At 52.1% G+C, this 20973-nt stretch overlaps 1 protein-coding gene across 6 annotated transcripts in view; it reads left to right on the top strand.

The window, feature by feature from the left end:
* SH3BP4 (SH3 domain binding protein 4) overlaps positions 1 to 20973 on the top strand; it is a 41123-nt gene that overhangs the window by 15020 nt on the left and 5130 nt on the right. For 2 of the 6 annotated variants that reach the window (XM_075430428.1, XM_075430431.1), the window contains exons 2-3: positions 9948 to 10170; positions 12463 to 14825. In XM_075430428.1, the coding sequence (XP_075286543.1) occupies positions 10053 to 10170; positions 12463 to 14825 (2481 nt within the window). In that variant the 5' untranslated portion in view covers positions 9948 to 10052. The other 4 variants (XM_075430430.1, XM_075430429.1, XM_075430433.1 and 1 more) reach the window with 4 other exon arrangements.

The raw sequence follows: 20973 nt of genomic DNA on the forward strand, positions 1-20973 counted from the left end.
AGACAAAGACAAAATTAGTGAAGGGTGATGGAGACAGGGCTCTGAAGTGTCGATGCAGTTAAAGCTCTGTCATCATCTCCACCTGGGGGAAGCACAGCCTGTCGGGGACTTGGTTGCTTCAGCTTTTGACAGCTCTTGAAGTCCAAATTAACATCCAAATTACTTAAGTAAGGAGATGCTGCTGGGGCTGCAGCCCTGGAAGTAGGATGGTAGTGAGTTGCTCCAAGATTTTCTCAATGAAAGCTTTTTACCACGCTTGAAGTTTTTGTTGCCTTGGTTAATTTGGTGTCTTGAGATAGGGAGGAGGGGTTTGGGTCACCCCCCTCAAGTGCACCAGGAGGTAATGAGATGGTTCTTGCAGCACCCATGGAGGTAGGAAATGAGTTCCCCTCTTTTCGTTTTCTGTGCCTGCGCTTAGCCTGCTCTTTGTGGATGTTGCCCTGAAATCTCATGGGGGGCCATGAGGAGGCATCTTTTCCACTACAGCATCACATGGGAAGCGGTGTGTATAGTTTCTCCTGGTGGTGGTCCTAGGTGGGGCCACAGCACGGTGTCCATACTGTTCCTCCGTCAACTAAGAACATGCCACCAGCAGGTAGAGTGGGTGCTGGCAACAGCTGAAGAGCTTTGCCTGACATCCCTGTTCCTGACCAGCTCGTGCAGATAATCTGTGCCAAGGTGCAGATGTGCCCTCAGATTAACCTGCTGATTAACCTGCAGTGCTTAAAAGAGAAAATGAGAGATTTTGCTCCTCTTCCTAAGTAGAGGGATGATGACTGTGAGCCATGGTCGTGATGTCTGTTGTCAGGCAAGGCTGTTTCTTCTTCAGAAGTGTCTGTCTCTCTGGCCAGTGGCTGGATCGTGGCTCTGGAAATCTGGATTTTGTTTCTCTGCCACCACTGGTTGCCTGCATCAGCTTGTGCTGTTGCCTGATCCGGCTCAAATTTGAGTTCCTCTGGTTTGGAAGGTGCTTGGTCCTTGCTTTTGGCTCTGAACACCCTTCAGGAGCAGTCTTGCTGTGGCCGTTGGCTGAGCTATTGGTCTCCTGAAGTACTTTGGAGGGGATGCAAGAGCTTGGAGGAAGAAGGTGCTCTCCTGGGCTCATGTTCTCTCTAAGGGTTTTAAACTTGAGTGTGTAGCTTTTACGTTTAGCCCCTGGGAGCTCAGTAGTGGATTTGATTCTGGATTTTCACGCTTTCATTGGTCCCCGTGGGGACTTGGCTGGAACAGACTCCTTGCCCTGGCAGAGGAGAGTCCATCCACAGCTCCCTGTTAAAAAAAATTCAAAACCAGCTCTGAGACTTCCCCACCTGAATTAGGAAGGTTTTTTTTCTCTTGGAAGAACACTGAGCAGACAGTAGGGAGAGGGTGGGTCAGGACTGAACTCAGCCTCTTCTAATATGAGGGCTAGTGGACATCAGATGGAGCTGGTGAGAGCCGGTTCCTGGTGGAGGTGTGTTTTACGTGACCTGGGTAGGAGGCTCGTGGAGTTCATTGCTGAGGGATGTCATGGAGGACAAAAGTGTATGTGAGTTTAAGCGAAGACTGACAAGTCCTCCCCTGGACAAGAGGACCAGCCGAGGTCACTCTGTTGAGGTGCTCTCCTTCGGTCATGTTCCTTCACCATGAGATGTTCGGGCAGACGCTACCTTTGCTTTTTATTAGTTTTGTGGGATGGAGAAGTCTGTTCTTAGGGTGTGCCAGGAGGTACCGTGCTTTCTGTGCTGGGGTTTCGGCAGCATCGGCTGCACCAAGTACTGTGCCACTGGAGACATCCTCCTGCCTTGTTTTGTTGGGGATGCCGGGAGGGGTGACTGGTCTTGCAGCCCATGGTAGCCTTGAAACCAAGGAAGCAAGTACAACTTTACTTCCCTGCTATATTATCAGGACTCGCGTGCATGTAGTGGTTTTATTGCTGGGAAGCATTGCTGTCAGTTAGTAGGACCTGGGCTGTCAGCCCAGGAGGACGCTTTTTATGGCCCTGTAAACCTCGTGAGGGTTCCTGCTGTGTACGGCGCTGCCAGCACCTTCCTACACTTGCGGGCTTTTTAAACCTTTGCTACGCTGTCACTCTTTTCAACGATTTGAGGCAGGGGGCTTTGAGGTTGCTATGGATGCTCGAGGTTGGTACCTGCATCTCCGGGACCCTCCTGTGCCTCAACAGTCAGTGCATCGGTGCTGCTGTCTGCTTGGTACCAAGGCATCCAGCTTTCTTTGCCACGAGTGGCTCTCAGGCCATGCCTGACCCAGTCTCGCTGGCTTCTGCAGTGCTTCCTCCTGACTCGGTGGCCCACTGCGTGGGACATGGGCGACCAAAGTCAGTGGGTGGGTGCTGGGCTGGAGACTGTGCTTGGCAGCAGCAGAAGGTCCTGCAGGGAAAGCTCTCTTCCCACCCAACCCCCCCTCCAAAGACTTATCTATAGCTGAGTCGCATGAAAGTCAGCGCAGGAGATGGATATCCAACGGGACTTGTGCTCCAAAGTCGTTGCTATAAAAGGAGACTTTCCCGTCCTTCCTGCTTCGCTTGCAAAGGGTGACATCCCCATCAGGGAGTCATGATGGACACCAGGTGCCAGCAGACACCCACAACACTCAGCCATAATTACTTTTATTTTTTTTCTCCCTTCTACCTCTGCCCCATCAAACCTGCCATGTTTGGCTTGCCCTTGCCTGGAAGCGGGCTCAGCTGGCAGGAGCAGAGCCAAGCTTCAAGCTTGTGGGCAGGATTTTTACATGCTTGGCACGGGCTGGAGGGTACAGCGTAGCATGGGGCTGTGCTCTCCAGACAGCTCTGCTGCCAATGTGATGCTCGAGCAGGGACGCTGGGTGCAAGCATCCCCGCCGCTTGCCATGCGTGGTGGGGATCAGGTCCAGAGCAAACCTCTGGGAGACGAAGACGCTGTGGGAGGGATGGGAGGTCACAATATTTCCGCAAGTCCCGTCTTGTTTGCTAGAAGAGGGACTCAAATGACATGTCTTCTCTTCTGACGCATCAGCAGGTCCAAGGCTCATTCCAGGATGCATGTGAGTTCACACCAATGTGCTCTTTCTGGTACAAAGAGCTTGTGTTTTGTGTTGCCTGAAGGTTTGTTTTTTTTGAAGATGAAAGCATTGGCTTTGCAAACACGGGTGGTGAAGTAGTAGGAGGAGATAAGAGAAAGACAACAAGGTCAGGAAACACTAGGGTATGTGGCACTGCTGGCATCAAACATGCAAGATGCTTGGGCCAGGCTTCTGGAGGGGAAAAAGCAACAGCAGCCAGCTCTTCCCCACTTGTCTTTACCAGAGGCTTGAAGTGCCTTACCCAAGAGGACAGGATCATGGAGAGCAAGATGCTTTGTCTCAAGGATAAAGGAGAGGAAGGGAGGGATTGTCCTGTTCTCCCTCCTAACCAAAACTGCTTGCTCCCTGCTCTGGCACTCAGCTACCACCAGACCCTTGGAGACATCCTATGGCCAGAAGACACCTCACTGTGCTGGAAGACATCTCCATGGTGTCCTGCACTGGTTCAGCTGGGCAGGCCAGTGGGTGGGGCAGATCTCAGGCAGGAGGACACTTGGTGGGGGTAAGTGATGGGGTTGCATAAGTCAAGTTTGTCTCTCCCAGTGCTGCATGTGCCCTGAGAGGACCTTAGGCCATGCTGCCCTCACAATTGCATACAGTAAGTGATGGATACACTGTGTGGCCACTCGTGGAAGTCAGCCACAGACCCATATGTCTGGGACTGACCTCAGATGAGCTGCAAGAGCATCCATCTGTCCACCTTGCTACCACAGGTGGCAAGAGGCCACCAGCAGTTTCAAAAGCCATCTTAGTCTTGGACGAGGCTGCAGAGGGCCTGGTTGGATCCATGCTGACCTTACCAATTTAGAGGGTGTTGTGTTTTTCACCTCCCAGTACATACTGGAGTAGCTTTTACTACAAACATGGAAAAAGCAGGCATATCTCTAGACGGTCAGATCATTTTCTGCTGGGTGGAAGTGTGTTGCGAAACTGAAGCCCAATGACCAAGGTTGTGTCATAGTATAGTCATGAGGAAGCTGATGAAGGTGAAGAATCTGCAGGGCAAAACCAAGTTCCTAAATCAGACCATATGCTAAAATTTGGCTATTTTAGCCAAAAAAAGAGGCCAAAAATGGCCTCTTGGAGGCTTTTGCACATTGCAGTGACAGAATCTGGTTTGTGTTGGTGGTCCGAGGTACATCTTCTGGCACTGCCTGAGCAGGCAGTCATTAGCTCCTTCAGGGCTGGGGTGTCACCTGGCTTTCCAGGAGGAACTTAATCTGCAGCTTCTTTCATGGACTTGAGTTGGTTGAGGTTTTGTGGCTGTGATAAAAGCAACATTTTCAGTAAATTCATTGTGCAGGAAAAATGTGCTCTGTGGCTAGCACTGTGGCTCTGGGAAATGACTTTCTAGCTATAAGGAGTTATATTTGCTTGTATTTAACCAAAGTTGACTGTTTTTAAAAAAAACCTCCCAAAACACTTCTATGTTTGTAGGAGAGCTGGGGAGCTTGACTTTGGAGAGGAAAAAGGCAAATAAAAAGCCATTAGCAACAAGCACCTGGAGCTGGTCTTTGGTGTGGGAAGAGGATGATGAGTGATTGATTAAAAGCTCCTTCTTCTCTTCCCACCAGTTTGTGGCCAAGGGTAGGTGGAAGACTTCCCCTGAACTTACAGCACGGGCTTAGGGCTTCATGGGTTTATTATGTATCACCCAGGGAGAACAGGCGTACAGGTGTGGTAGGTATTGCAAGGTTGACTGGTCTTGTGTCATGGTGGCTCCTCTTCCTGATGCTTCCGGTGGACATGTGCATGACGTGGTGGGATGGACCCTGCAGCTACCTGGCTTGGTCAAACTCCAGGGAGGGCTGGGAGCTGTGAGATGGAGAGGGACGTGCGTTCGTCCTCCCCACTTCCCTTTGATGGTGGCAGGTACCGTGTACTGCCCTAGCTTTGGCTGCATGTGGAAGGACCTGGCTCCATCTTCAGCCCTGATGGTGCTTGGTACCGCCCAGCCCAGCCAGCCCTCCTGGGTCTTATCAGCCCAAATTCTTGGCAGTCAGGGATTTTCCATCATTGAGGCTTTTGGAGGGGTCCTCTCCCACCTACACTGGGCTGCAGTCAGTGCTTGTTGCAGAAGACCTCCCCTTGGCCAGCAGCCAGTCCTGCTTCCCACCCTCAGGGTTTGCACTTTTAGGTGTTCCCATGTTTTTGTTGCATTTTTCACTCGCGGATGCGGGACTCACCGTACCAGTGAGTATTTTTCCTGGAATTGCTTTTTTCTGCTAACCCTGTTCAGCATGGCCAGATGCCCGTGTTGTGTCTTTGATTTATATCTCAGTGTCTGGGCAGAGGTGGGTCCATACCAGAACCCTATCAGGACCAGCTTGTCGTGATGGATGGAGGTGGGAGTGTTGGGGAGGACGGGGCTCTGCTGCTGGCCTTGCCATGCCACCGTGGAGCCTGTGCAGGGGGGTTTCGGGGGGCTCCCCTGGATCTGCAGGCCTGGGAGGGGAAAGCCTGTGGTTGGGTTTCCGGGCTAAGCCGTCCCAGAGGGTTTGCAGAAGTTATTTTTAACCTTTTCTGTGCCACTGCGTGCTGGGAAATGCTGCTGTCAGAAAGCAGCTGAACGCTATGCCTTCAGACACTGCCAGAAAAAGACCTTTGGAGGGATTTTAATAGGTTTCAATAGTTGTTTTTTTTAACAGGTGCTATGCTGTCATTGTCCCTAGACCCTCCGAAAGCCTGCTGCTGCTCCGTGCATGGTGGACAGGAGATCCAGGAGTAGGTAGGGCACTGATTCAAGACCCTGGAGATCCTCCCTGCTCTCCAGCTTGCTCATGGCAGTGTTTCTACACCTTGAGAAGTAGCCAGCCTCCCTGCCGAGAGGACCACAGCTAAGTCTGTCTGCATGTCCCATCTGTCCCTCCCCAAAAACCTGGTTGATAGCCCCAGCTAATGCAAAGTTAAATCCGTGCTCTGCGAGTCCCTGTTGAAGACAGCTCTGCTGTTCCCCGGACGGGTGACTCACAGGATGGACGTCCCCGTGATGTCCCCCCCCGGGGAGCAGAAGCCTGGCAGACGCGGAGGGGAGGAGATACAGCTGCTGTGTCACCCCACGAGATGCCGGCGTAGGATGCTGGCAGGGGGGATCTGGAGAGAAACCCTGCAGCTCCGCACCGTCCCAGTCCAAGGGCAGCACCATCCCTGCCACTTCCGTGCCCCGGAAAGCTGGTAAGGATTGCCAGGGTGCCAGCCAGCAGCCATGGGAGCGTGGTTGCCGGGGCTTCCCTAAAGCTTCACCCAACCCTCAGCAAAGCCTGTTTAGGATTTTGGAAAGAACAGTGACATGGCTGGTACCGTGGGGTGTGAGCACTGTGGTGCTCTGACCCGGGCAGCAGCTGCCTGCAAAGCTGCCTGTTGGACTACTTCGGGCGGGGGAAGCACACAGCGGGTCCTCCTGGCTTGCGTGGTTGGATTTTACCCTGCAGCGTTGCCTTTCCCTCCTGGGAGGAGAAAAAAAATGGTGTGAAAAGCGAGTGCGGGTGCGTTTCAGCTGGTTGCACGACGACATGCTGTCACCTTCCTCGGTCACGCGGGGCGAGCTCTGGTTGCTCACCAGTTTCCTTCCCCCCCATTCATTTCAGCTGCTGTTTATGGCTTTGGGTAAACAGATGGGGCTGGGTTTTTCCTAGTCTATATTTAATCTTAAGTCTATATTTAAAGTGCTTTCAGAGGAGTTAGCAGACCATTGTCTCAGCCGTGGCTACAGAAGTGATTTCTAAACAAAACTATCCCCATCCACCCTGGTTTCTCCCCACCCTGCTCCCAACTGTCCCCTTTTATTCTCACGTAGCCCGAGTTTGAAGGCTCATCCTTGCTGGTTATCTGTCCTGCCTCTGCATTCGGAGACATCTCGGGTTCATGCCCTGGGACCGTCAGTTCCAAACCACAGCTCTCAGCCCAGCCGTGGGGGGCACGCACCCCCATCCTTCCGTGTGTGCGAGAGCATCGCCGCGTCCGGAATGGACTCAGATGCAGCCAAGATGCTGCTTTCGGGAGAGGGATTTACCTTTTCGTAACCACTCGTGTTGATGTGCGTTCTTGCTGCCTTTTGGGACTGCAGGGTGCATGCAGGGGGGATTTTCCCAGCTGTTTCTCCACACGACCGCATCTGTCACAGACGTTTAGCGTAAAGCCTCCCATATAGTTCCATAAGTGCAGGACGAGGCAGCATCCCTGCAAATGCCAGGCACTGCGAGGCATGTGGATATGTGAGAGTTGTCGGTATGCAGCTGTAATGTTGATGTAAAAAATTATTTGGCACTGGACTACCAGGCAAATATTTAAAAACATATTCGTGGCTTGCACTTTGATTCACAGGAGAAATCACCTGCCTGTCCTTGGTTTCTTTTTTGCTTTGTGCAGTGCTCACCAAGCAGTGGTGACCTTTGGGCTGTCAGAGTGTTTTTGGTTTTTAACGGGACCGTGTGCAGCCATGGCTAAAATTGGCGAGAACTTTGCCACTTGAGCTGTTTCTGCGACAACGATGCTGTGCACCTCGCGCTGGATTTTCTGCCTGTGTAGCCGTGGAGGGCTCGAACCCTCCAGCTAGGAAGGAAAAAAGAAAATAACCCTACAAGAGCCTGCCTAGTGCCTGCAGGGTGTCTTTAGGGGGAAGCAGTAAGTGTTGAGGGTATCACATGCCAGCTGGAAGATGTGCGATCCCAAGCAGTGCCTCGCATTAAAGAGGAACAACAGCCTGCCCGCGGTGGTGGTGCTTTGCAAAGGGGTGAGCTGAACAGCTAACGAGAGCGTCTTTCCTCTGTTCCCCCCTTCCCACTGCCTGCTTACTGGCTTTTCTTGCTGCTGATGGGGGGCAGTGGGCACAAACTGAAGCAGAGGAAGTTCCAGCTGAACATGAGAAAGAACTTCTTCCCTCTGAGGGTGACGGAGCACTGGAACAGGCTGCCCACGGAGTTTGTGGAGTCTCCTTCTCTGGAGATATTCAAGACCCGCCTGGACGAGGTCCTGTGCAGCCTGCTGTAGGTGACCCTGCTTCGGCAGGGGGGTTGGACTAGATGACCTGCAGAGGTCCCTTCCAACCCCGAACATTCTGTGATTCTGTGATGGAAGCTCCAAGTCCCCTGTCTTACCTGGCCCAGCTCTGATGAGCAGTCTTGACTCAAAGCCTGGCTTTTCTGTATTTAATGCCTGCCAAGCCCTCTCTCCTTGGAGGTGCTCCCAGCAGGGCCCGAAACAATGCTCTTCTCAAAGGGAGAAGTGTTTGCACACAAGTTCTCCCTTCCCTTTTCTGGCTGGAGCCTGGGGCGTCCCTTCCAGCTAACCGCATTCCCGGCATACCGGCCCCGGGGATGGCTTGGGAAGCATTTCAAGCAGGATGGAGTATCTCCTGCTCAGGCTCTCCCCTGCAGATTTCCTCTAGCTGCATTCCAGAAAAGGGCACTGAATCCTTCAGGGCTTGCTGCTTCTCCCCACTGTGCTGGTGGAGAGAGATGTGCTGGTGTAATAACAGCCGGCTGCAGCCGAAGCAACCGGCGCTTGTCTGCGTTTCCATCAGCTCCATATTCCCACCTAAGGAATATGGGTTTGGGGATTACTTCTGGTTGATCTGATTTTCAAGTAGAGGGAGGGAAAAAAAAAAATAACATTATGTGGGAGGGGGAGAAAGGAAAATCAATTTTAAGAGTGAATGAAAAGCCCTTTGGGCGCTAAAGTGAGGGATTTGGATATAACCTTTAATTGCACAGGGCTTTATTTTTAAGAGCTGTTGGCGCTTTGCAGCCAGGCTGGAGTTCTGTGGCAGGTGTGGAGGGTGCAGGATGCCTGCAGGGATGCCGGGCGGCAGGATTTACTGCCATGCTGCCAGGTGTGTCGGACCGCGTAGCTGCTCCCCGGTGCAAACCTGGAGGAGCAAAGCATGGCTCAGGCTCTGTGCTCCAGCCTTGCCTTCAGCTAGCAGAGACGCACCAGGCTTGCCTGCTCGCCTACATGCTCCTGGCCTTTCTGGCCAGCCTCCAAGCTCCAGAGGACACGGATGACACCGGAGGAGGTCTTATCAGTTCTTGCATCAGGCACGGCGGCGGCGGTCCAAGTGCTGGTGTGTTCTGCGGGTGGCGGGAAATGGGTTATTTTCCTCTCGGCTCTGGCGTGCTGATGCAGCTGCACTTCCACAGGGCTTCTGGAAGCGTTTTTGCAAGTGTTTCTGGAAAAAAAAGGAGGAAAAAAAACCACTTTATTTTTGTTTTCCCTTTTGGAAGCTTGTCTCTCTCCTGTCATCATCCCTGTACTGGCTCCATGCAGCAGCTCAAGTGAAGCCGGACAGTTGGTGCAAGAAGGGATGTTTCTCTGCCTGGTCCCTGCGAGGGGAAGGATGCAGGGAGCAAGCAGGAGGAAACAGTCCCCATCCTGGGAGATCCCCGTGCTGTGGTGGGAGACAGTGATGACCCAGCTGAAGGTGCAAAAAGTCCAGTCCTGTAGGCCCTCCACACTCGCTAACCCCTGCCCTGGGCTCCCACAGAAGCGTCTGGGTGCTTATAAATATGTATTGCAGCAACGTGCAAATGCCCTGAAAGCTCTCATGAAGTGGGGAGAAGGACCAGTGTGTGAGCCTGGGGCCAACGTGTCCCTGAATAACTCTTGAAGGCATGAGGGATACGTTGTATGGGGTGGTGGCCACCAGTAGCATTGTGCAAGACCAGGCTGTCCCTACCCAAAGCCCTTGGTGATTCGTGGGCAGTGCTGTGCTTCTTGGGAGCACCTGGGTTATCTTTTGTGATGCTTTATGGAGAACATGAGGATGTTCTCCTGTATTGGCACTGCAGGGTCGGTGCGTGCCTGGGGAGAGCATCGTCAGCATGTGGGTGGCATGGTGGGGCCTGGAGCCTTTGCTAACGTGCTGGGGTTTCATTTCTCTCCCCCAGGCTGGTTCCCCACGGTGATGCCAGCATCCCCGTAGCCGGTTTCTGTCGCAGAGAGGCCATGGCCACCTAACCCTCCACGGGACCACGGGGGTCGGCAGGCCGGAGATGGCGGCGCAGAGGATCCGGGCGGTCAACTCGGGCGGCCTGCCGCGGTGCAAGTCGGAGGGGACGCTCATCGACCTCGGCGAGGGCTTCTCCGAGACCAGCCTCTGCGACGTCAAAGGTGCGGAGGGACGGGTGGGGACGGTGCCCCCTCCTCAACTCGGGTGCATCGTCTCGCCCTTGGGGTCCAGGAGGGGGTTGGTCAATAATTAGCAGATGGCAGCTGGTGGGGAAGAGCGGCAAGCATTGATGAGCGCATCCACGCGTGCAAGGATGGGCATGGACCAGCACCAAGAGATCCCGCAGCCAGGAGAGGTGACAGGAACAAGGCGGTTGCAAGGGTTTGTTTTCCCCTTCCCCGGAGCAGGGAGCTTGCGGATTGCTTGAGTAATCCTTTTTCTTTCTTTTATTGCTTTTTCTTTAGTTGTATTTACCTTACCTAGCATAAAAACCATGATCAGGTGAGAGGGGAATTACTGCTCCCCCGGCAGAAACCGCTCTCTCTGCAAATTCGATTGTTTTTAATGCAGAAATACAAATTACTTATATTCTCCAAGGGCTTTGCTGCTTTCAGCACACCCCTGTTAACCCTGCGCAGCTGAGGGGGGGAACAGGGACAGCCACTCGCCTGTCTCATCCGAAGGGATGGGGAGACCAAAAATTCCCTGTCCTGCAGACAGCTCTGGTCACAGCGCTGGGGTAATGGCAGCTTCCTACCAGGATGGTAAAACGGTTTCAATACAGAGTTTATATATAGTTTTACGCTGAATAAATGTCCTCACGACTTCGCCTGCTTGCTGGCAGAGGAAGTGGATTAACGATGAGTTGTCTTGGATGTGTGCAGACTCTTCTCTTCTTAATATTTGATCCCTAGCATATATTTAAAGACTTTGCTTGTCTTCCGTTGCCGTGTACTTTCCATGTCCGAGAAGCGCTGCCAGCCTGCAGCTAGTCACCGCAGGGATGCACAGTCTGATCTGCCATCCCTTCATCTCCAGGATTTTAGGGACTTTTTTCTGAAATCCCTCTTTTCCCTCTAGAGAGCTCTCAAAACCGTTGAAGCAGGTGCTGTCCCAGTTCTCTTGCAGCTCCATATTGGTGAAAATCCAGCTCTCCTTGTTTTCTGAGGTCTGTCTGACGAGATAACACACATTTGAATGTTGGTGTAACATCATCTGCAGCTTGTTCCTCGTGCTTTTTACAGAAATAGATCCTAAAAGTGAGAGCAAACCAAATAAATACAGTGACAGTGTGAGTATCTGTAGGCTTGACCTAGCTGTTTTGCTTGCAATTGGGATCCCCTGGCAAAGCGACTTTCAGGTGGCACCACTGCAAGGGAGATTGGAGATGCTGTTTGGACCACGACAGCACTGCAGGAGGGCGATGCTGTGCTTCTTGATGAGGGTTCAAACTACACAACCTGCTTTAGAAATTGAGCTGATTTTTGTTGAGGACCTTTGAAATACAGGTGCTATGTAAGAGAGGTGGGATGCTGATGGTTTTGGCTGATGTGACGTGAAGAAGTAGGAGTATGATGTGCCCTTAGTGGGTGCCCTTAGTTGTTTCTTGCACTGAAACGTAAGATGTTTAACGTGTGCAGGAGGGGGGTTACGGCAGAGCGAGAGCACTGCTGACCTGTGACCGTTACTTTGGTTTATCACGCAATCTCTTTGCGGAAGAGACATTCACCTGCAGCAACACGGAGAACTATTTGCATGGAGAGTGCAATGGCAGTGCTAAAGAGCTGGTGGCCCCAGACTTGGCGATACTGCTGACCACATTGGTAGGATAATGGCTGTCTAACCTCTTCCCATCTAGCAATCGTTGAGAACACTCCCTAATGAACTTCTGTTATTTCAAATGTGAACATTTAAGGGGGTGCCTGCAATTCTAGCACGTGCCGGTAGGAGCTTAGATCCCAACATGCCAGGTGGAAAGGCGGGCTGGTAAGAAGCGAGTCCCACTCCCTCGAAACGTCCTCCAATACGTGTTCCTGTGCGTCGTTCATCAGGGAGTTTAGTGAGGCTGTGGGACGCTGGCGTCTCGCGCAGGAGCAGCTGCCTGAGGCCCTACACTGAGGGGGAGGCTTGTTGCTAAGGCACTTGGCTGCATCGGGAGGATAACAAGTTGCTGCTTCTGCTGTCTTGGCTCCCACTGCTCTTCCCAGTCACGTCAATGCCCATCCCTTTAGATCATGAACCCCTTTGGGGAAGGGAAACCTGAATGTACCAGATGTATTGGAGGGAGGAGTTTTGTTTAAAAATTTTTTACCCGTAGGTTTGAGAGGCTATAAAACTACCTTATTTCACCGCTTACAGTAGCACAGATTGCTCACCTGAAGTAAATGATTGCAAGTAATTTGTGACACTCTCGTGGATTGCTTACAGTGCTGTTTCTCTTCTTGGCTTTGCAGTGCCTTCTCCTAGTGCCTTGCTGGTGGACAATCCCACGTCCTTTGGAAATGCGAAGGAAGTAATAGCAATCAAAGATTACTGTCCGACTAATTTCACCACACTGAAGTTCTCCAAGGGGGACCACCTTTATGTCTTAGACACGTCGGGAGGCGAGTGGTGGTACGCTCACAACACCACGGAAATGGGATACATCCCTTCCTCCTATGTCCAGCCTGTAAACTACCGCAACTCTTCCTTAACGGACAGCGGGATGATAGACAATCTACTGGAGAGCCCTGACGAGGGGGTCAGGGAGTTAGACCTGCTTGGCGAATGGACTGACACGAAAAGAAACTCTGCCAAAGCCCACAATAACAACCCGTTCTTGAACGGAGTCCAGACGAACCCGTTTCTGAATGGGAATTTGCAAACAGTGCCCAGCTCGGACAAAGAATCCAACTCCAACGTCGCCGTTGACTTGCTGCTCTTCGACACAGGGGCTCCTACTTCAGCTATTTCCAGTTCGGCCGCTAATAGCAGCCTGGGTAACATTTTTGATGAGTTTCCATCCACAAACAGGCTGGATCTGGAACCGCCCGTGAAAAGGGACAATCCCTTCTTCAGAAGTAAACGCTCCTACAGTTTGTCTGAACTGTCCGTTCTTCAGGCCAAGTCAGATGCTCCGGCATCATCAGGTTTCTTCAGCGGTTTGAAGTCTCCCACCCCTGAGCAGTTCCAGAGCCGGGAAGATTTTAGGACGGCGTGGCTGAACCACAGGAAGCTGGCTCGGTCTTGCCATGACTTGGATTTGCTTGGTCAAAATCCTGGCTGGGGTCAGACACAACCGGTGGAGACCAACATTGTCTGCAAGCTGGATAGCTCTGGTGGAGCTGTTCAGCTTCCGGACACGAACATCAGCATCCACGTGCCAGAGGGCCACGTGTGCCCTGGGGAAACGCAGCAGATCTCCATGAAAGCAATGCTGGATCCACCGCTGGAGCTGAACAGTGACAAGTGCAGCACCATCAGCCCGGTCCTGCAGATTAAACTCAGCAATATGGAGGTGAAAACCTTCATCGTTCTGGAGATGAAAGTATCGGCAGAGGTCAAGAATGACATCATGAGCAAGAGTTTGGTAGAACTGCAGTGCCTGCGGAGCGACATGAAAGAGGGTCCGTACATGCCGATGCAGCTGAGCTATTCATATGGGGACACAATCCAGGTACAGCTGGAGAATCTGGAGCCTTGCATGTACATAGCGGCCGTAGCCCAGGGGCAGAACATCCTCTACCCTTACACCGTTTGGGATTACATCAGCAAGAAGATCACAGTTGGTGTCTACGGCCCAAAACACATTCACCCTTCCTTTAAAACAGTCGTGGCCATCTTCGGGCATGAATGTGCGCCCAAGACTCTCCTGGTGAACGAGGTCACAAGACAGTCCCACAGCTCGGCTCCCGTTGCCCTCCAGCTCTGGGGTAAGCATCAGTTTGCTCTTTCCCGACCTCAGGACCTCAAGCTCTGCATGTTCTCCAACATGACCAACTACGAGGTGAAAGCTAGTGAGCAAGCCAAAATTGTGCGGGGCTTCCAGATGAAGCTGGGCAAGGTCAGCCGCCTTATCTTCCCCATTGCGTCCCACGACCCCAACGAGCTCTCAGACTTCACGCTGAGGATACAGGTCAAAGATGACACGGATGCCATTTTGACCCAATTCTGTGTCCAGACGCCGCAGCCGCCTCCAAAAAGTGCCATCAAGCCGACGGGGCAGAGGCGGTTCCTCAAGAAGAACGAGGTCGGAAAAATCATCCTTTCACCTCTGGCTGCCACCGCCAAGTATCCAGTTTTTCAGGACCGACCAGTGTTGAGCTTGAAGTACGGTAAGCTGCTGAAGACGGTGGTGAGGCAAAGCAAAAACCACTATTTGCTGGAGTACAAGAAAGGAGATGTCATAGCCCTCCTCAGTGAGGAGAAGATTAGGTTAAAAGGTCAGCTGTGGACCAAGGAGTGGTATATTGGCTACTACCAGGGAAAAATAGGCCTTGTGCACACCAAAAATGTGCTGGTGGTTGGGAAGGTCAAGCCCAGCTACTTCTCTGGGCCAGACCTCACCACCAGCCTGTTGCTTGATCAGATCCTGAGGCCCTGCAAGTTCCTGACCTACATCTACGCCTCCGTGAGGACTCTGCTCATGGAGAACCTCAGCAGCTGGCGGTCCTTTGCCGATGCGCTGGGGTACTTGAACTTGCCGCTCACGTTTTTCTGCCGAGCGGAGCTGGACAGTGAGCCGGAGCGAGTGGCCTCCGTCTTGGAGAAGCTAAAGGAGGACTGCAACAACACCGAGAACAAGGAGAGGAAATCTTTCCAGAAGGAGCTGATGACGGTGAGTCTGAGGTCTGACGAGGGGGTCTTCATTCCCTGCTGTGCAGAGTGATTAGGGTGAATGGGAGGTGGAAATTTCCTAATTCAATCTGTAGAAAATGAAGTCTATCTTTAAGGTCTTCTGCAGGCTGCTTGGCACAGCCAGGTGGAAGTTAAGGCCTATGGTTGTATGTGTTCTTCCATCTGAACAGGTTATATGTGTTCTTCTGTCTGAACATGAGGAAGAACTTCTTCCCTCTGAGGGTGACGGAGCACTGGAACAGGCTGCCCAGAGGGGTTGTGGAGTCTCCTTCTCTGGAGATATTCAAGACCCGCCTGGACGCTGTCCTGTGCAGCCTGCTGGAGGTGACCCTGCTTCGGCAGAGGGGGTTGGACTAGATGACCCACAGAGGTCCCTTCCAACCGTGAACAGTCTGTGATTCTGTGTTGGTGGGCTCCTGGTTTAATGGGATCACAGCCATAAATGAGGGACATGCTGGGTGAAATACCATAGGTACATGTTGTGTGAGGGCAGTCAACAGGCTTGCGTTGGAAGATAGCTAATCTGAAGCCCCTGAAGATCGAGGTTATTTTGGTCCAGTGTTTTCATAGCATTTGACTGGTCCCTGCTGCTGGGTATTTAGGTTTCAGCCTTTGATGCACGCTTCGAGGAGTTACCCGAGAGCTGCTGGTCTCCTCAGCCCCAGTGTCAAAAACATACGTCACTGAAGGCAATACCGATGGAAAATGGGCAAGAAAGACAAAAGCTTTCCTGTACAGAGTATGGTAGGTGAGCCACCTCTCTGGTCACGTACTTTTGTATCACAAGATGTGTCGAAGCACGCTGGAGAGGGGTTTTACAGCTGCTATGAAGAATGATGCTATACTTTTTCCTTCATGAAACAACCTCAGATTCTTCTGTGGTAATGTTTGGTTATGTCTGCCCCATCTCTGTTTGAGTGGCAGCTAAACCAAGGGCACCTCTGAGCTGCGATGCCCTATGTGCAACTGTGGATTGCTTTTGTGAATTGAAATGCATGGCTTGCTTCTGTCCTGAAAGGCGTCTGGGGAAGTGCAGCCTTCAAGTATTTCTAGGATGCCATTAGGAAGTCTCTCACGAGAAATCATCTTCATGATAATTTCTAGCATTTCGCAGGAAGTGAGCCAAAGAAAATACAGGACGAAATGTCTGGAAGAGATTTGCAGCTCTCGCCTCGTAACAGCCTCTCCCGCAGCAGCACGCTAACCAAGTTACAGCCAATAGTGTGGTTCAAAATGCCGATTGAATTAAGGAATAGCGAGAGCTTCGCTTGGCGACGATGGGCGCAGGCAGCAGCACGGGAAATGAAATTACGAGTAGGCAGCCTGGGTGGAGAGGACGGGAGCCGAATGAAGTATTTCATTTCCCAAACTCCCTTTAATAAGGAGGGGGAAATCTGAGGATCGACGATGAGATGTAAGGCATTATGAAGAGTACGGAGCCCTTTGTTACTCGTGGAAGTATTTTCCAGTGAGTTCCTGGTGCCTGGGTACCACTTTGTGACCCGTGGGGCAATGTTTTAGCTTTGGCTTTCGGTAAAATGCAGGCGCCAGGTCATGTCATCAATGCTGCTTCTGTTGACGGGTTCTTCTACTCCATCATACACAGTTAGTTGTGTCTCTTCTTTCTGGAGCCATCCAGGAAGGGAAGATACCCACCGTGGTAGCCAAAGTTGGCGTCTGGCCCTGTGGTTTCCCCATGGGAGGGTTTGCTCCTGTAATCATTCACCTCGGTGAGTGATGGGATGAATTCTGTGCTCGTCTTGCTGGATCCTTCCAAGAGCTTTGTGCTGTTTGCCTTGCCACTTTGCAAACCTGTAAGCCTTTCTTTTATCTATTCCCTTTGTCCCTAGGGGTCGCAGACAGTCTGTAGGTCATGGAAAATCAGCGCCAGACCTCAGTGGGGAGGGGAGAGGAAAGATAAGGCTCTCCTGGATACTCAGGGAGCAGCTAACTCGCGGGTAGGGCTGTCGGCTCTAAGAAAACATCCCACTCCCCAAGGGATGCCTGGAGTGTGGAGTCCCAGAGGAGGTTTGATTTTCCTTGTTTGAGTGGAGGCTAATCCTGAACGTTGGCTCGGTTTCCTAGTCTTTGTGAGTCTGAGCCTGCAGATAAAGTATGAGCTCCCTTCCTGCTAGAAGACGATGCTGCTTCTAAACCGCTTGCTGCTGTTGAATCCTGCTTAGCTTACAGAGAAATTAGATTGAGCCTGATTTAAGGAAAAAAACCAAAAAACAGGATGTTTCAGGGAATGACAATAGAGCAGTAATGTATTTTATTGTGTTTTAATCTGATTTTATTTGTAACGAGTAGACTTGTTTTCTGGTGTCTGCTGGCAGGAAGAACCATTTGGATTAAGCTCTGATCTGGCTGTTTCATCTTAAAGTTGGTTGCCTCGTCTCGAAGGGACTCTGAAGGGAGAAGTAGTAAGCAGGCTTATCTGACTTCGGTGTGGAGTACGCCAAATCGCAGTGGCAGAGCCATGCACCAGCAGCCAAGCGTGGAAAAGCCCGTTTGTGATGACTAGTTAATAAGTAATCTGCATTTAATTATTATATTTCTAATCTAGCACTAGCAGCGGTGTGTGAAGGTAACTGGGGGAACGCTGCTCAGAAGTTAGTCATCACGTCAGAAAGAGAAACCTACCTCTCCCCTCCCTCCTCTCTGCCCATCGAAAGCAGGCAGCACACGGGTACTCTTGCTAAAAAAGCCTGGGCACAGATGCAAGAAGACCTCATTGCAGCTGGGCCACCGGTACCTGGCCATGCAGTGATGCCACTACCTGCTCCTTGGGATCTGGGGTGAGACCTGTGGTGAGACACAGCGCTTCTCTCTCTGGATTGTCAGTACAATGTTTTTGTAGAGCCTCGCGTTTATCATCCTGTCCAATAGACCCTGCTGCTGGGAAAAACATGGGTCTGCTGGGAATGCCACTGGGCACGTCAGCAGAGAGCTGCAGAAATGATGAGCATTTTCTTCTCCAGGCTACTTCTAAAGATCACGCAGAGGATGATGTTGTTTTTTTTTTTCCACCCGTTGTTTTCTATCATTTGTTCTGACTGCAGATATCTGCATGCTGCTTTTCTTCTGTCACAAGATACTGCTTGTCCCTGGTGTGTGCAGACCCCAAAGAGCTGCTGGTGGGCTCAAGCAGTCCTTAATGTCCTGCAGAGCAGGGTGGCTGCTGCTTGGACCTTGTGCTGGCATGCCTGGAGCATGCCAGCCCAAGGTTGCTCATACGGGTCCTCCAGCCTGAAGCAGTCTGCTGGCTAGTGGCAGCGTCTGTGCTGAATTTAGGTCCAGGGGAAAAGCTCGGCTCCGGCCCTCCTTCTGCCTTCATGGGAACTAATGCCCACCACATGTATAGATCCTGGACATTGCTCCCCGAAGGAACCACGCTGCACCGTGCTGAAGTTGGTGGGGATGTCTTCTGTAGCGCATGGCTTGTCCTTGCGTAGCCACGTTGCTTGCAGCACAGGAGGAGGAGGAGTTGCTTGCAGGCTTCCAGCAAGGTCTTTTCATGCACAACACTTGTACGTCCTGCCCTGTGCCCCTGTCAATTAATAGAAAGCTTCAGAAATGCCACCGATGCCTCTCAGCTGTGGTGTTGTCAGGTTCCTTGCTCCATGGACAGCATAAACCAACCTGCTTTTATTTTTCTGGGGCTGGCAGAATATCTTTACTGCCTTCCCATCCCCAGTGCAGCAATTGCAGGCCCTGTGCTCTTGCTCCCGTGCAGTTTTGCTCTTGCAAAAAAAAAAAAACCCAACAAGAAAAAAGCTGCGGGTGGTTGCATGGATGGTACCTTCTCCAAGCCACTTGGTGGCTGGTGGCACTTGGTATCATTTCAGAAGTGATGCCTTAAGCACCCTGAGACCCAGCCAGGCACCATGTTCAGGGAGATTGCCCCACAGAGCCTGTGCCTGACTGTGTTAGGTAAAAATAAAAAATTAGTATTTAAGATCATGAGTGTGTAGTGGAGTATTTTGAGTGCATGTGACTGGTGATTTCAGGGGTGCTGACAGCCAAAAGAATCATAGAATCATAGGTTGGAAAAGACCTCTGAGATCATCAAGTCCAACCATCACCCCAACACCACCATGCCTGCTAAATCATGTCCCAAAGTGCCACATCTACACGTTTTTTGAACCCCTCCAGGGATGGTGACCCCACCACCTACCTGGGCAGCCTGTTCAAGTGCCTGACCACTCCTTCACTAAAGAAATTTTTCCCCATATCCAATTTAAACCTCCCCTGACACGAGTTGAGGCCATTGCCTCTTGTCCTATCGCTAGTTACTTGGGAGAAGAGACCAACACCTGCCTCACTACAACCTCCTTTCAGGTAGTTGTAAGAAGTGAGTGAAAAGAGATTTTTAATGCCTAAAGCAAGCGTTATTTTGGGGAGCGCTCGTACAGAGCCAACACGTTTGGGCCAAAACCCTGACCTGTATCCCAGAGAGGACGATGGACACAAGAGCCCATGCATGGGCATCTTCTCACCCCGCGGGTCTCACCGGCCCCTTGAGGACACGAGGCCTTTCTCCCTGGGTTTGAGGAGGTCCCAGGTGGGAGCAGGCACATCGCCTGCCCGCCCTGCCTGCCGTGCTTGGGTCGCATCCCTGCCCTGGCAGAGATCCCCGCAGCGGTGAATGGGACACTAAATATTACTGCTTACGGTAATAACAGCATCTCCACCGGCCTCGCCAAACACCCTACAGACATTTCGGGGAGGGGTGGGGGTGACTGATGTGTGACAACACTTGGACCCGCTGGGGTGCTTTCTAACTTAAAATACCCTTTAAAATAAAATCATTAATTTAAATAGTCCATTTCCATAACAGCTTCCTTCTAGGTCTTGCACCACGCTTGGTGGGCACACGTGAACTTGGCGATGCTTCCTGCTCCTGGGGCAAAGGAGAAAAGTTTTTACTCCTTTAGTTTGGGCAAAGGTGGGGAAGAAACAAGACCACTCCAGCTCAGACGGCTCCTCCGGAGTGCGTGGGGGTCAGGGCTGCACCATGGCGGGCTGTGTACTTGTGCGTGGGAGAGCGAGCAGGGCTGGAGGCGGTGATGGGCATGGGTGGCCATGCATCTGCTGGCGGTCTTCGGCATTGCCTCTTCTTTCCAGCTTGGCTTGCTTTCTTCCAGGTGCTGGTTTCCATCGTTAGAGGATGGGAAATGAGATTCTGCATTTCAGAGCCGGCATGCAAATTCACCCTCCCCGCGATGCCTTTTAAGCAGAGGCGCTTCTGTGCCGCTTTGAACTGCGATTTGAATATCAAACCATCTCCTTGGCTCACTTGTCTGGTGGAGCCGGCTCGGAGGGTAATAGATGCTTTGGAGGGCACTGGCAAGGCGCAGCCCTGGTCGCGCCTGGGCAGGGAGCACGGCTGGGCGCTGAGGGATGGAGGCACGGTGGGTGTACCCAGGCTTGTCCAGGATGGAAGGGAATTGTAGGGTAATCCCCAAAGCGCCTGCTGGAGGATTAAGTCTGTTGCGAGCCCTGCTAATCCCAGCGGGGCGGTCAGGGCTCCCAGGAGAGCCCGCGTGCGTTTTGTGTATTTCTGTGGCAGATGGAGCGAGTTGTGCCCGGGCCAAAAAAGTGTGTTGCTGTTACCGCTAATATTCTCCCCTTTGGCTCCGGCCTCAGTGGCCGTGTGTCCTTCCTGCGCCTTGTCCCTGCCTGGCTTTGGTGCTGTCCCCATCACCGCTTCCCACTCGCCCGTGTTTTCCCCAGCCCACGGTGTGTGTGTTGAGCCTCCTCAGTTGAAATCACTGGGGGAAAATTGCAGGAAGTAGTGGTTTCTCTAGCCATTAGGTTTCAGAGTTAACATGCTGTGCTTCGGGCAGCAATGCATCTCTTCCAAAGCTGTTGCTTTGAGTGATTATACAGTTCTCGAATACGTGGCCTCCCAGCTGCTTTACTTGATGCCGTTTGCTTGTTTACTTTGAGCAGCGGAAGGAACGGGGGAATCTGCCTCCTGCAGCTCTATTCTTCTTAACCCCTGCGGCGCAGCTTGCTCCCGGTGGCCGCCTCCGCTGCCTCGGACCTGCTCAGCCTCCAGCAAGAGATGAGAGCGGCTCATTTAGCCTGCTTTGCTAAACACCAGGTTGTTTCGGGGTTTGAGT

This window comes from Opisthocomus hoazin, chromosome 9 (genome assembly GCF_030867145.1).
Source record: "Opisthocomus hoazin isolate bOpiHoa1 chromosome 9, bOpiHoa1.hap1, whole genome shotgun sequence".
NCBI classification, from domain to species: domain Eukaryota; kingdom Metazoa; phylum Chordata; class Aves; order Opisthocomiformes; family Opisthocomidae; genus Opisthocomus; species Opisthocomus hoazin.